Raw genomic sequence first — 16058 nt, forward strand, 5'->3', positions numbered from 1 at the left:
CTTACCTTGATTTACTACCAAGTGTATGTTCAAAAGCACTGGAGAGCAATTTAGAAGTATACTTGCTCTTTGCTGTTGGGAAGAGGGACTACACTTGTAGGGTGAGAAGAGTCAGAACAAGAAAACATGAGGAAAGATAAATGTTTTTAAAAGGCACAAATGATATTTGTCTTTTTTTTTTTGTCTGGGACCCTAAGGTCTGTACTGTGCAGATCGCCAGTCCCAGAGCTCAAACTCTGACTCAGTGATGCACAAAGCCTTTTACTTGTTTTCGGGTTTTGTCCCATGTAAGTGGCTGACCTGAAATAAGGTCTGACAGGCCTTACTGCTTACTGAAGGTCAGAGGATCTTATGTTTACAGAAGGATTTGCCTTAAGATATTGCTGACATTTCAAAGCAGATTGTTGCAGAGCTCACTGGTCCTTCTGTATTAAGAACAGACCTGTGTGACTCACAGGCAATAATCCACAAAAGAAAGTAAACGTAAGCCATTCTGTGGGAGAGAAAGCCATGCACTGACAGAGTGCGATACTGCAAGAAAGCATTAGGAGGGAGGTAAAAAGGTGGCTAGTAAGGAGGCCCAGAGCAGAAAGCTAAATTCAGATCTTATATATCTCACTAGGCATTTTTGGAAAATCTTTATCCCATTGAAATAATTTTGCTTTGCGTTAATGAGTACAGGGCAGGACTGGCAACAAGGCTTTCCCCAGTAACTGCTTTGGCGGTTGGAGACAACAGAAGAGGATTCTCTTCTAGGGCTATCCTGGGCTATCTCTGCCTGGGCTATCCTGGCTGATGTTCCTCTTGCAAGGGGCACTGGAACCTTGGAGCTAGAGGAGTATCTAGCTATCCCTGACAGTAGACACCTGACTGTCTGGGACCAGGACAGAAGTCAGAGTAGTTTTTTGATGTTCTCAACTTTTCTCAGGCCATTTCCTTCATCAGCCTTTTTTTGCCATGTTTATTTGGCTACCTTAAGCAGCTGCCTATTCATTTCACTGATTTCTGCTTGGTTCCTTGCTCTCCTCAAAGGTGGTGTGAGATTCCTGAGTACTTTGCTGAGGACTAGGAATTCCATGGAGCAGCAGGTTACTAAAGATTTGTTATAATGCAAAAGAACCTTGGCAGTTTTAACCTTAAGATTGTGAATGGCTATGGTTATCAGAGAGCCTTATTACCATTTTGGAGAGTTGAGGAAGTAACTCAGAGGTTCTGACTGGCTGACAGCCTCAGTGTATTGTTATAGTTTGCTTATTTGCAATTCATGTATAAATCAGTTATAAAATACCTCTTTCTATTGTACACTTGAACGAAGTATGGTGTTGCTATGGCACACACATTTTTTTTCCACTTCAAAAGTTATATTTCAAGTCTAGACTTCCACATTTTCTCAAGTTGTTGCCTGATTAGTTTACCAAAGTACTTTGACAAGAGGTACTGCTGAGATGCAAGTTGATAGTAAATCTGCCTTGTCATTCCTGGGGAATATGAAGTGATAGGCAAAAACTTGTATCTTCATCTGGTCTTGTTCAACCTGTGCTTTAGCTTAATCTTTTCTGTCATTATATGCTAAATGAGAATAGAATTAGTAAGTGCTCTTCTAGGCATTAGCAAGAACTAACAAGAGTAGGATGGAGATTAGGAGTGAGAGTAGTCACAATATGAAAAGGTGAGGAATTATTCAAATTAATGACAATTAGTGAAATCGTAGGAGATGGAAGGTAAAACAGCTTTTTTGGGGGGTTAGTCATGCTCGAGAGGATTTTGTGGGTAAAGTTATTATTGTACTTCACAAATTTATAAGAATTTTTTAGTGATACCTTTGATTTTATTTACGAAGATGTGCTTTATGTTCTAAAAATACTATTTATGGAGAATTCAGATCAAGTGGGTTATAAATAAAATAATGTATTGGGAATGATCCTTAATTGCCTAACAAAATGAATGAATGATTGAACCACGATTTTAGTCTGTGTGTAATCTAAAAAAAAAATAAATTATCATGTAAGAAAATATCTCACTGTACATACTTTAACAAGACATTAACTTTTTAGAGTTCAGCAAAGCTGTATGCCATAAAAATATGATAGTAAGCAACTGAATCATTATCAGGCAAGCTGATTATCTGCATGTCTTTTGGTTGATTTAGAGCCAAATCCCGAAGCTCTTAATCACTCCTACCTAACTGTGAACATGTTAATTAAAGCTCTCTCTAAGGTTAATTGAACTCTTGTCTGAATGATGCCATGGCAATGGTCTCAAGAATACTTCAGGTTTTCCATTAGTGTATTTTGTGTGTGTGTATGCGTGTATGTATATATATATATATGTATGTGTGTCCATATGTCTGTATGAAAGAGGGAGAGGTATGTGTCTGTTACATACCAGCAACAGTCCCAGGATCTCAAATATTGCTTTACATGAAAGAAATTATTATTTTATTTTTAAAGTCAAATTAACTTCTTACATTCCAATAAAAAGTATCTGTCTTAAAATTTGCCCATTTCCTTGTAGGCTCATTCATCAGTGGAAAGGGCCGCACTAATTGGTGCTGTGAAGATTAAAAATGTTTCTTCAGATGATACATTCAGTGTTTGTGGTTCAGCCCTAAAGAAAGTTTTGGATGAAGACAAAGCTGCTGGTCTTATCCCATTCTTTGTGAGTACTGGATTTAATTAGTGGATTTATTGCTTCTGATAAGCTATTTTTGACATGAGTAGATGATCTCATCCCTAACAGAGGGATCAATAGGCAGCCTAGCTAGAATACCACGATAGATTCCATGAGTGTTCTACACACACCTTTCTGTGCAGGAAGAGCAACTAATTTGAGCAACTGGTTGCACTTCTCAGCAAAAATGATGTTTTAAAAGGACTTAAAGATATATTAGACAGCCGAATAAATGGAGGTGAATTTTGTAGTTGCAGTGTTATAATCTCCTAACACTTGAATTCTGAACTGCTGTTTTTAAAAAGGTATACCTTTATTTTTCAGGTTCTAACTTACCCATAGGTAAGTTTAAAAGCAAGAAATTAAATGATGGTATCTCACACTTAAATATTTTCAAGAAACAGTAGCTTCCCCTCCTCACTGCTGTAGCAAAGAAATGAACCTCCATAATATACCCAGGTATCATCAAGATCAGACATTGTCAGGCGGGTATTTGTGAACATGTAACTTACCTCTAAATGTGGAAGCAGAGATTTCTGCTTCCACAGCAGTCTAGCAAAAGCAAATGTGTTTATATCTCAGTAGCTAAAGGTCATAATCCCCCTTTTTTTGACATAAAACAGTGTTTGTTAGATTGGATAAAATTCTAAAGTTCGGTTCTGCTATGATAAGTACGTGATCAAAAAGAATATTTGCTTGCTCATCAGATCTATTCTTCCTGTCAGTTCTTATTATTTCAAGTTAAAACGAGATTTTGCCTTTTGGTTTTGGATTGTTGTTGGGTTTTGGGTTTTTTTGTGTTGGTTCCCCCCCCCCCCCCTCCCCCCCCATGGAGTAAGTAATTTTTGTACATCATCAACAAAATGATTTGCTCATTTCTAAGCATATGGGCTGTATAAGAAGTATAATACGCTACCAAGAATATGTTTTTACTGGCCTTCACTGAAGGGAAATTGGAGAAAAGAACTACCCCTATTTTAGAAACACAGAACTTTAGAAATGGGTTTTTTTTAAGAGAGCCAAAGATATGTCACGATTTTTTCAGAAAAAGTCATGTCTGACTTGACAGTTGTTTCTTTAATTTCATGTAGTAACATTTTGAAAAGGGCTAAAGTGACTTAAATTTCTATGAACTCTTTTCAGAAGAATTAGCAGATTAAGCTTGCTTATAGTCATGGATAAGTGCCAATTGGGACAAAGAAGCTTAAATGTCACCAAGCTCTTTTGAAAATGTAATCTTTTTACTCTTCTTGTTATTAACCTTTAGTGTCTGTTTTTATGTAGTATAACGATGACTAGGCTGAAAAGTGGTTTTGATACGTGCAGAATGCTGTTAATTTCTAGTCTGACTATAACTAGAGAGTCCTTAGCATGACCAAGCACTTCTCATCAATTGCTTTCCAATACAATAAGATTATGACTGAGAAACAAAGCATTTCTAGATATTCCAAAGTGAAATTTCTTCTGTGGGCTGCACCTATTGAAGTGGGGATGTGCCATAAGGTATGGTTTATTTCTTTGTTACATGGTACCAGCTCATAGTATCTTATACAGAATCCTACTTGTTTATGCACTATATCACATCTCCATACACTAACTACAAAGTTAATGTGTTTTTTCCTCATCTTTTGTCCATTAGAAAAAAAAAGCAACTTGCCCCTCATAAATATTTATTTCTTATTAATTTTTTTATGTGTAGCAAGAGGAAATAAAAAATTCTCTTTATGTATTCAGTGACATCTTTACAAAGGCTGATTTAGGTGGTTTTGTTCTTCCTCTGTTTGCTTAGCTGTGCAAAACAGGCTTTTAAAGACAGCAGAGGCTGGTCTGAGTTAATATGGCCTGTACCAGGTTTTCCATTTATTTGTATACATAAAACATGTCAGCTTAGATTAAACTAGATCTCATTATCCTTATGGATGGCCTCTTAACTCAAAAGGTGTGTTAATTCTCTGTCATGCTGAGCAACATTCCATGCACTGTGTTAGTGCTCCGTTTTCTGGCTTGCAGATTTCAAAAGCCTTTCCATTTCTTTTGTTCTTGAGTATTTTGGTGCTATTTTATTTTGTTCTGGTGCCAAAGATATGCACATTGCCAAGGAAACACCTCATGCCATGCTATTCCTTGTCTCCCTGTATTCACTGATCCTTCACTAACGGGTGTGATTCAACATCAAAGCAAAAGGTTTAACAGAAGAAATTCTGCCTAAAGAGACTTTCGGCAGCAGAGGGATCATTCCTAATGAAGACATCTTGGCTGCATCCAAGCTGATGCAGTCTCCCTTGTAAGAAATAAAAAAAAAAAAAAAAAAAAGGTTTGTAGGGGATTAAAAAGAACATACAAGCAAATTACAGTGCCTTATAGGCATGATTCTCCTCTTGTATTTAAGGAACAAATGAGGAATTATTATCCTGAACTTGATAGAAGTGCTTTGCTTGTAGAGGTGAGTGGAGAATAAGGGGAAAATTAGCTTGATGTGAAACAGGTTCTCTCATTACAGCCATCTGGTAATTATAGGTTTGCTTTTCACATACATAGGATTTGGCAGTCAGTCTTTTTTTGGGGACAGGCATTGTCTTTAAAATGAGTCTTTGAATTCCTATTCACCATCAATATATTTTAGCACTAGTAATGTGTCCAAAATTCTGTTCATTGAACGCTATTGCCAATTAGTGTACCCAGACCTCTACTTTTGTTTCCTTTTTTTAATTTTTAAATTCAGATGTGTGTTAATTTGCCTCTTTCAAGGCACTTCTGCAGAAATTGAAACAGATATATTTTTGTATAGCAAAGCAAGCAGACTGTGCAAACAAAGCACTTAACCGTGTCAGATGTTAAGGCACTAAAGTTGCCACAATTTACTGAGGAGCAATTGCCAAGGGTGTACTGAGGAGCAATGGCCAAGGGTGGCTGATATGCAGCCCTTTATCTGGCCACCATATAAGGGGCAGCTTTAAAGCATGTGCTGAGGTCATGTCCATTTCGATAATTGCAAACATTAAGTGGTGGTTAAGCACACGCAGAAATGCCTTTCTCAGTTGGACCCTATATGCTCCTAGCTTGAGACAGGCCTCTACTTTGGGTGAATGTTGACCGGGATGCTCAAATGTGGAGACCACCAAGTAAAGCACTGCTAAATTCAGGTGTAGGGTCCACTGCATTCAAGCCTAGTTTACTTGAATATATCTAAGTGGCCTGTGAGCTTTATGCTGTCTTTCATAAGTCAACACTGATATGTTGCAGATGGCATATATATAGTACAATATACTTCAACAATCTCTTTCAGTATAAAGCTGCTTTAACATAATTGCCTTGCTGCTGAACAAAGGCCCAGCATGAAATCTCTCTGATACTAGCTGAAATGACTCTTCTGAATGATGATCTGCAGGATATTAGGAAGCAGGCTGTTTTTATCTGGACTCACTTGGGAAACAATAAATCAGAATTAGACTAACAGAGGAGCCATCTTTTCAGTAGAAGTTAACACTAAGATCCTGACCACAGATTCACATTTGGAAGAAGCATTCTTGAGATGTGTACAGGCATCCAGGGTGATGTTTCTTAATCCACAGTTTGTGAAAAATCACTGTTTTGTAAAGCACTGAGTGGTTTAGTAAACTGTTGCAGTTTTCTACAAGCCACAGACATTCTTATGAGTGCAAGATGGCAAACAACTGAGTAGGATAAAATAAAAACAGTAAGAGAACATTGAAGGTTCTGCCTCATTATAGTTAATTGCAAATGAAAAGCTTTGTGGTGAAACTGTGCAAAATGTGTCCACATATTTTTCAAAAGCTGTAGGAGGTCTTCCAGTTGAAAAGATTGAGAGTCATTGCTCTCAGGCATCATAAAGATTCATGCACATTTACTGACATAGCTCTTGATTTCAGGAAAGTAATACATGAGATGACTGATGCAAGCATTTTAGCTGCTTTGTATTAGCAACCAGGGTTGAGTCAAATTTGAAGTGCGCAACCTGAAAAGGATAAGGCCTGCAGGCTATACTGAGCCATCAGTCCTGTTTCTGTGATGCAGCCTGTCCTCCGCCCTTTGCACAAATGTGATTTTGCCAGTGTTATACAGGTTACAAATTGAGTTAGATTTGCTGTGTAGAAGTGAGACAGGATAATGAGAGTCCTGAAAAAAGCAGATGCTGTCACTTGAAGTGGTTTCTGAGAATTAAATCAAGTAGCTTTAAGGCTTAGACTCCTGCAGAGAGGACAACAAAATTATTTTAGAAACTGAGGTACGCTTTACAGAATTAGCCATTATTTAAATGACTAAGCATATGTCTGAACTCATAAAATCTCTTACTGAAGCAACATACTCATCCTGATTAGAAGGAGAATACTTTAACTGCAGTACAACACTAATAACAATAATGTGTAAGTTTCTGTTGTAAAATCTCTGTCTTGCTTTAGTTGCTGGACTAGCCAAGATAATTTCACTCTAATCTTCTCAGAAAGTCTACAACATATTATCATAAGATATATGTACAAAAGTAGACCTAAGTCTATAGTCCACTCTTTATTAGAATTAACCCCTATTCTTTATGTATATAGAAACCCCAGAATTTTCTTCATGGCATCCTCCATTTCTTGTGACCCAATTTGTAGATCTGTAGTTCAGCCAAAGATGAAATGCAAGTTTCTCCTGATTGTGGGAACATCCTAGGTAGACAATAAAGTGATAAAGATATTTTGACTCCACACATGCATGCCGCCTTAGTAAAAGAAGAGAGCAAACTTACTTCTTTTCTAAAAAATATCCTGCACTCTTTTAAAAGCAACCTCCCTCAAAGGATGATTAAACTTCCAGAGAAATCATAAATGTACCTCCAGGCACTGTAATTATTCTGTTCTTCTCATGTGTCTCAGAATATGGGAAGGCCCAGCGTAAAGATTAGATTATTCTGAGGGGAAAATGTGTTAGCAGCAAAATGTTCAGCTCATTTGCAGAACTATATTTGTTTCAAACTCAGGTTCTTAGTAGCTTGATTTGGAAAAAAAAAATTGAATTTTCCCTTTCTTATTTTTTAAGAAATTGTTATTTTTACTAGAAATTATTTACTATTATAAATACATAATAGTATATTATTATGAAATTATAGTAATATTTTTCCCCATAGCAAATATTTTAATTGGTGCAATGAAACATGGTGATAGCTATTAATATTTCTGTAATTGTGAAGTTGGGGGAACATGCGCGCTGTCAGGGATAAAGTGTTTTCAGGTTTTTGTATGACTACATTTAATCAGGTCTCCCCTGTACAGATTATGGCTTCTTCTAAGAGTGTACATAAATTCATATGAATAGAGTGCTGTCTGAGTACTTTCCATTAAACAGAAAAAATCAGCTCCCTACAACAATTTAAAATATCTCTGAGGTATACAGTATGATATAGATGCAGAAATGTTTGAAAGTGTACTTGAAAGAGGGGATTTACCTCTCTAGCAACAGATTATTGAACTAGTTCGATATTCTTGGGATGTATAATTTTAAATGTCTGGCTTTTTGAATACATATCCACCTGCTCTTTTTACTGAATATTTATGTCAGTGTGGGATTTCCAAGAAATTTTGAAAAATCCAGTTTAATAAGTAGCGAAACAGCCATCTCTCACTTTGCATGAGTTCTCTAAAAACCTGGAACTAGCAAATGAAAATCCTATCGCATTTATCCAACTCTTTGTCTCATAATCAGATTATTTTTTGCAAGATGCCAGGCCTTTCTACTGTGCTGTTGCTGCATTATTTCACAGAATGAAAAGAAGAAAAAAAAGCATGATGGAAAATGTGAAAAGCAAAAAAAACTTGTTAAAACCTCATGAGAAGTTATTGAGAGGACTAGTTAGGGAACCCCAGAAGGAAAACCAACTCTTAGTTCAGAGATGTGTACAGGACCTGCTTCAAGATGTGACTGTAGATGATTTGTAACAGTCTCCAATATCCAATAGCTGGTAGAAGTGAAAAGGCAATAAAATCTCTAGCTTGAAAGCAGGTGACAGCTTATGAATGAGGATGAGTGTTCAAGGGACAAATAAAGGGTAAAATATTGGTAGCTATCAAGCATTCTGTTTAATTAGAGCAGATTTGCACACTTAGTGCAAATGTGCATCACCTTTTACAAAAGGGGGGGGGGGAAGCTGTTGTTGTTTGAGTATGGGAACCCCTAGAATTAAAGAGATATCACTGAAATGCAGGAGAGACAGCATGTGAATGTTCAAGCCAGATGAACAGGAAAAAAGCATAAACTTGGCAAGTGAAACATGGTATTAGGCTAAAACAGGCGATATAGGATTTAGGCAAACAATTTGCTACTGCCATAATAACATGAAATTATTTTTCTCAGAAGTAGAAAGTTTGTGCTAGAGCGAGAGAGAGTAAAAGCTGAAGCAGATAAGGCCACATCAGGTAACAGAAACATGAGCAAAATCCTTTAGTACAGAAGTGCTTACTCACATCATGATGGCTGTAACAGACAGGCCAAAAGTCCACCCTGTCCCCAGCTGCAGCTCTCAGCTGGTCATTGGCAATACATCCCCATTCTGCAGCAGCTCCACAACTACGTAGCAATGACAGCTAGTATAGCAGTCCTGGACAAACTAAACAGATGCTTAGAAACAGAAGATTACTTGGCATGTTGGATGAGCCAGAGAAGTCCAATGCAGAGAAGGAACTACTGGAAACTTTCTGTGATGGTATCACTCCTACAAGGGAGGGCAGTGAACCCAGAGGCCCTGCATATGTACTCAGTCTGGAGCTGTGTCACAAAACTGCACTGGATAGAGTTTTAATGCATAGTTGTGCCTGTGGTTTGCTATGAGAGTATGTTTTTTTCTTGAAAGGTCTCATGGATGGACAGGTATCAGCTAGGTGTTCATTTGTCTTCTTATAGGTCTTGTCATGAGTTCACTGAGGGATGTGGACACACACAACAGAAAAAATGTGGCTAGTTGCAGATATGTAGGGAAAACAGTGAAGGCAAAAGATAGTGCATTGGCAGTGTACTTGGCAGGAAAAGGTAACCAGAAGTACAAAAATAACCCCCCCAAATTCTGGAGTTGACATATTTATAGTCATGTCCTGGCTGTATTATAGTTGTGTGTGACCTTGGATAAATGATCCAATTCCTTTGTACTTAATACCCTTAACTAAAACCCACCATATTTTATTTGCCTATTTAAACTATTATGTGTCTTCTAATGTATAAAAATCCAGTACAAGGCAAAAAACAAACCCAGTCTTTATTAGCACTTGCAAAAAGGAGACAAAGTGTTTAAAGTGTAAGTGTAGCAATGAAAAATAAAATAATGTCAGTTTATATGCACTTGGTAGTTGGTTTTTGGGATTATAATTCTACCTGCATATTCCCAGTAAGATACCATAGCTCATTTTCACCTAGTTATATTCTTTTTCTACTGTGAAAATACAATATTTACGTTGCTTCTGCCTTTTGCCCACTGGTAATGCAGCAGGATACATTAAATGAGGCATTAACTGAATGAAAGAAGGATGTTTCCAGTATTTTGGGATGAATTTGGGAGAAAAAGTTTCTCTGGGAATATATCTTGCAAACCTAATATGCTACTAGTGAACAGGTCCCAGGCTTCACATCCGTTGAGCACAAAGCAGTTACAAGTCTGTTACAGAGCTGTGGCTCTTTAATTCAGGCAGTAACATTTTATGATTCATTCTGTCAACGGCGCTTCCAGCACCTTTAAGTTGCTCAAGTTCAGAGCTTGCTTATAGACCATAAACTGCAAATCATTATGGTGATAACTGCGTATGTGAAGTTAGTATTGGGCCACATGATAAGCATGTGGAACACATGGAAAATATATAAAATACAGCATTAATGTAATACTGTGACTATGTTGCATTACTTGTCAGTCAATTTTAGATTAACATTTGATTTTATGCATCTGTTCCAATAGATGCCTATGGGAGCTTTGAAAATAAAAAAAATTGATTCTCAAAAGTTCCACTGAAGGATGGTTATTGGCTAAAATCCATTTCTTTTGCCCTATATTATCTATTATCTCCGTTTATTGTTGCCTTTGCAGGCAGGTTTTTTTCATTTGATACTATTCTTTGCTGTAACGTATTTTATTTTTTTGCCTTTGTTTTTTGGCTCTGCAGTTCTGTGCAACACTTGGAACCACACCTTCCTGCTCCTTTGACAAACTGTTAGAACTGGGTCCTATCTGTAAGTCTTCACTGCTACTTTCTAAAATTGCAGATACCAGTTAAAGCCACACTGAGTCATTTCCAGGGCATTGTGCAGCATCAGTGTCCAAATTCAATAAGGCTACTTATAGATGAAACCTTCAGTTACAGTTTTTTTTCTAATATTAGGTCAAGCAGCAAGCTTGCTTTCTCAAACTGTTAAGGAGTACAGAGGACATTGCCTTAAGGGTTTCTTGGGCGGAGGGGGGAGTATTTTGGAACACTCAGTTAAAAATTACTGTAAGTGCTTCAGTTTGTAACATTTTTCTTCAAGTCCTTCTACCTGCAAGTGCATCTAGAGCAATGGTCAAGAACGCGGAAAAGCTGAATTCTGATTATCCTTTGCACCAAGTGTTTTGCTTTTGTCTGGTTCTAAAGACTATAAGAAGCAGGGAAATATGCACCAAAATTCCACATATATTCTCCGTAATCCTCCCTCTCCGTTCCCCAATTTCTTTCTCAAGAGAATAGGACAAGCGCCAGGCTGTTTAATACAGTGATCGAGTCATGGACTCCACGTAAGTATTTCTGTGCTATGGTTTATTGTGTCAAGCTTTGATCTGCAGCAAGGCTTGGACAAAAGCACACACTTGCTGCCTTATGAAAATGCAACAGAAGCGCACCGTATCTATTCAAATGTGCATTTAGAGCAGGAAATTTATAGCTATAAGCAATTGGAAGCACCTTCATAGAAATGCAGCTAGATTTGATGTTCTGTTAATTTATTCAGGTAGGGCCTCAAACATTTGGGGTTTCTGTGGTGGTGACTTGCTCTGTGAGGTTTCTTGCCCTCCAGCTCAAGGGCCACAGACTCAGTTCCTCCCAGACCTTTCTACAAAGGATTCTAGTACTGCTTGGCAGCTAGAAATTATTTTGCTGTTCAGGTTACTCCTATAGACCTGACCTAACAAAATAGGGACACCAATACTTTTAGGTATAGCAGCTAATCACATGTGTTTCACCCATTGCTCTCAACGATTTCCTCCTTGAGCAGCAGAGACCAGCAGAAAGATTGCATACTACTCAAATCATAATCACTACTCATGCTAGATTTTCTGTGCACAGGTGAATTTTCTTCTTAATATACATGAGCAGTAGTCTATGAAATAAAGGCAATGTCTCAAACCAAGTATGTTTAAAAATACATAATCAGTTGAACGTTGAACATGTTTTCAAATAAACCTAAGTCATGGATGTTGTGGATAACATTTCATTAGCTTTTTCCAGATATTCATGCAGAAAAAACAAATGTAGTTCACAAGAATGCACATTCCAGCATGAACTTGGTGCCCAATTGCAGATCTGAATTGATATACCTCTGTATGTGAAAATACCCATCAGAATTATTTGATGACCAGTGTGAAGATGTTATGTGGGCTTCAGTCATCAACTTATAGACCAGAATTCTTACCATGTGCATTAATAGAGGTGATCTATAGCAGAGTGTGAACATTAAATTACAGAGGATGCATAAGAGGCTTATATGCTAAAATATTTCTTCAGAAACCATTCAGTGACTAATCAAAACTAGTACTTCCTTCACCTTTCCGTCCTTGCTTTTGTGTGTCTCAGTCCTTGAAATAAATAGTTTGCTGCACGTAGTTCAAAAGCATGCACATGCACATATATCAATACACAAAATATACTGTTTAGAATGCGTTTGTGATTCATGAGTTAGAAATGGGGAGCACAGCTAAAACTCTAGCTCCTCTTGCTAAAGTAGATAGTTTTAATGCTATAGAAAGGAAAACTACATCTCTAGATACATCTTTTTAAAGTGCGTTTTATAATGGTTCTTAAATCAAAATTGTTTACTATTTTATGTTGCTTAATATTAATAAGATAAACCTAGACATGAAAGGACTCTGTTCCTGTAGAAGTGTGGAGGAAGAAGAATATGTTACGTATACATCTTTATGTATTAACAGAAACCCAGATGGTAGAAACATTTAATCTCTTAATTCAATTTTAAATTGGGAAAATAATAACAACAAAGAAAAATCTCTCAGGCACTTGGCTCATGCAAATGAATAGGGCTTTTTAATCTGCTGTTTAATTTACTTCCCCTTCAATTACTTTTCTTTATTTTTTTTAGGTAATAAGGAAAATATCTGGATGCATATTGATGCAGCCTATGCTGGGAGTGCATTCATCTGCCCTGAATTCAGGCATCTTTTAAATGGAGTGGAGGTGAATGTGGTGTTTCTTCTCTAGCAGCCTGCAAAAATCTTGCTCTTTCATAGAATTTGTGTGTTTCTTGTGCATCCCACATTAATGGCTCTTCTAGAATCTCTGAGTATGCTGCACTTCAGTTTGCACTGCAAATCCCTGTATGTTCAATTACATTGCTTATGTTTATGTAATTTTTGCTGCTTTATTCTGGGAATATGCTAGTTACCGCACTATATCATTCATAATAGCAAGTAGTAGTGAATCAACAAAGTGTTTTACAAAATACAAAAGAGGAACTTTTCCCCAAATATCCAAAAAGTCACATTTATAACATTACACGAAAAAGGAAAAAAGAAAGAAAAAAGAAAAGATATGTCTGATTTTTAGCTTATATCCTGAAAGTCATATAGGATACAGCCAGTAGCTGTATCTCAAACAGACAGGGTTTAATAACCAAGAGAGCTAAATGAAATATTCCCCCAACAGCACTCCTGTTCCTTTCCCCCCCCTTGCTGAGCTACTTGGCATTCAGTTCTTAGATAAGAATACTTCAATTTCCTGCTGCTTCCCTCAGACAGTCAGATAAGTTCTTGTCTTCCACGTCAGTGGAGAAAATATTACTGTTTGGTAAAGCCAGAAGTTTAAACACAGCACTGATAGGTAGTGACTAATGAAGAAGAGGAGGGAAAACCCCCTCACAAATAAAGCATTTCTTTCTGTCTCTTCTTTTATCAGCAAATGAAGCTTGTTGTAATTTCCTGTGGGGGAATATTTTTTAAATTATTGTTATTGGTTCCTGAAGGAAATGAAACAGCGTCCCTTGTCTGGGACAGCATTTGTCATAAGAGTAAATATTTAACAACCGTGAAGAGGTTTCCTATCTTACACAGTACAGGGAGATAGCTAGATAGATGTATAGATAGACAGAGAGACAGACAATCTTCTCTTATTAGAGCAATCGTTAATTGTTTACAAATGACAGGGAAGGTTATGAGAAGCAAAAGAGAACAGAAAAGTGCTATATGGAGTAGTCAGACCCTAGTACTGCCAGGCCCCCATCTCTTTTTTAAGGCAGATGAATTCTGCCTTTGTTAAAACACACAACACTGACAAAGCTTTTCCTACATGATGACCATCTTACCTATCTGGGTTTTCTCTGACACTATGCTTAAATATACCAAGTAAAACACGCCTGTTACATGATATACCAATATGTTTTGTGAATGCTTATTCTGTGTTGGTTTTTCGTTTGACTTAGATAAAAATGACTTCTACTAAAAGAAAATACCCTGGCAGTAAAAAAAAAAAAAAAAAAACCCACACACAAAAAAAACCCCCAAAAAAGTAATTTCCTGTTTAGTTGTAGTTTTATGAATGAATGTGATAGGAAGATTCTGAACTAAATATATCATTTATCTTTATATATGAATTTTGTGTGTATATGTTTAATATTCTTGGAAATAGAAAGCTTAGTGAAACGTTATTGAAAATTGAAATATGAACCACAGTGGGTGTTCCTGAGTATGCAGATGGGTTTTTTTAGTTTACACTGATCTATATACTTTTCAATAATATATGTATCTGAAAAGTATAATTGTTAGCAAATGCTCAAAATGTTGATAATACCAATAGCCTAGCTGCACACCTAACCTGAACTCCATCCCCAAAATAAATGAAGATTTAGCTAGAATAGTTATTAAGTAAGGTGACACATCAGCATGAACATTATCTATAAAGACCGAATCCAGGAATTCATTCGTAGTTAAGGTGTACTCAGACAATTTGACAAAGTTGTATCATTAGCACATGGATCCTTTTCTCTTTCATAATTCTGTTTTTTTATTTATCCATTCTCAGTTTGCAGATTCATTTAACTTTAATCCTCATAAATGGCTCCTAGTGAATTTTGATTGCTCTGCTATGTGGTAAGTATTACAGTAAAAGGAAACATTACAAGAGACAAAAAAATCACATGTTAAATTAGTCTGCCTTTCTAGCAGTAAACATTCATTTACATTTCTCTATTGAAATGAGGAATTCTGGATAGCTTTGACTCTAGTAAATTATTTACAAAATTCACTCTTTTAATATAAGTTTGAAACAAGTAAAATTTTGAAATAGGCCTGAGCTCTGCATTATGTTCCCATGAGAAATCCTGAAAAGTCTGCACGTTCATACTTGCTCCATTTTGGGACTGTTTAAAACATACATGAAAAAACTTCCTTTAAGGATGTTAATGCAATGAACAGCATGCTAAACAGAGCTTTTTCTTATTTTCTATAAAATTTCTTTTTGTTTGAGCCTGAATTCTTTCAAATGCGTTCTTAAATGCTTGGGATTTGGCTGATTTCAAAAAAGACTATTTATGCAATTTTGCACTGAATTTCAATTTCCCCAGATGACAGCAGAGACAACATTTCGATATAAAAAGATGCCAAAGTAGAAACCTGCAGACATGCTTTGAAACAAAGCAAAGGATCATAGCAGTAACAAAAACATCCCATAGAAGATGATTCTGTTGTGTCCCAATCTGGAATGTCCAGAACCTAGCATCTATCAGCATCATGACTTATGATACTTCTTAGCAAAACAGCTAATCAGTAAATGCAGACTATTTATCAAAATAAATGAAAGCATTAATTTCAGATATAATAGAACAAAATTTGCAAAAATCAAAAAAAGAAGGAAAAACTGAACATTAGAAAGAAGAATTTAAAACCTCATCCATAAGAAGGTCACCTTGTTTAAAAGAATAAATGTGAGACAATGATCATTCAGTTGCCTTTGGTTCACCTTTGGCTGTTTTAATATCCTCAGCAAAGTTGACTTTTCCACAGGTATGCAGATTATTCAGATAAGACATTTTCTACTTTAATAGTTTTCCTGACATGGGCACTTCAGACATTCCAGGACATTATGCTGGGTTTCCTTTTTTTTTCCCTTAGAGCAAATGGCTTCCATTTTGATCCTGTTTTGCCTGGCTGTCCA

At 36.6% G+C, this 16058-nt stretch overlaps 1 protein-coding gene across 1 annotated transcript in view; it reads left to right on the plus strand.

Annotated features, from left to right (window-relative positions):
- DDC (dopa decarboxylase) overlaps positions 1-16058 on the plus strand; it is a 57638-nt gene that overhangs the window by 18216 nt on the left and 23364 nt on the right. Inside the window, exons 6-9 of the mRNA XM_030503544.1 lie at positions 2515-2658; positions 10812-10878; positions 12994-13088; positions 14928-14995. Of these exons, the coding sequence (XP_030359404.1) occupies positions 2515-2658; positions 10812-10878; positions 12994-13088; positions 14928-14995 (374 nt within the window). The remainder of the gene's footprint in view (positions 1-2514; positions 2659-10811; positions 10879-12993; positions 13089-14927; positions 14996-16058) is intronic.

This window comes from Strigops habroptila, chromosome 1 (genome assembly GCF_004027225.2).
Source record: "Strigops habroptila isolate Jane chromosome 1, bStrHab1.2.pri, whole genome shotgun sequence".
Taxonomy (NCBI): Eukaryota; Metazoa; Chordata; class Aves; order Psittaciformes; family Psittacidae; genus Strigops; species Strigops habroptila.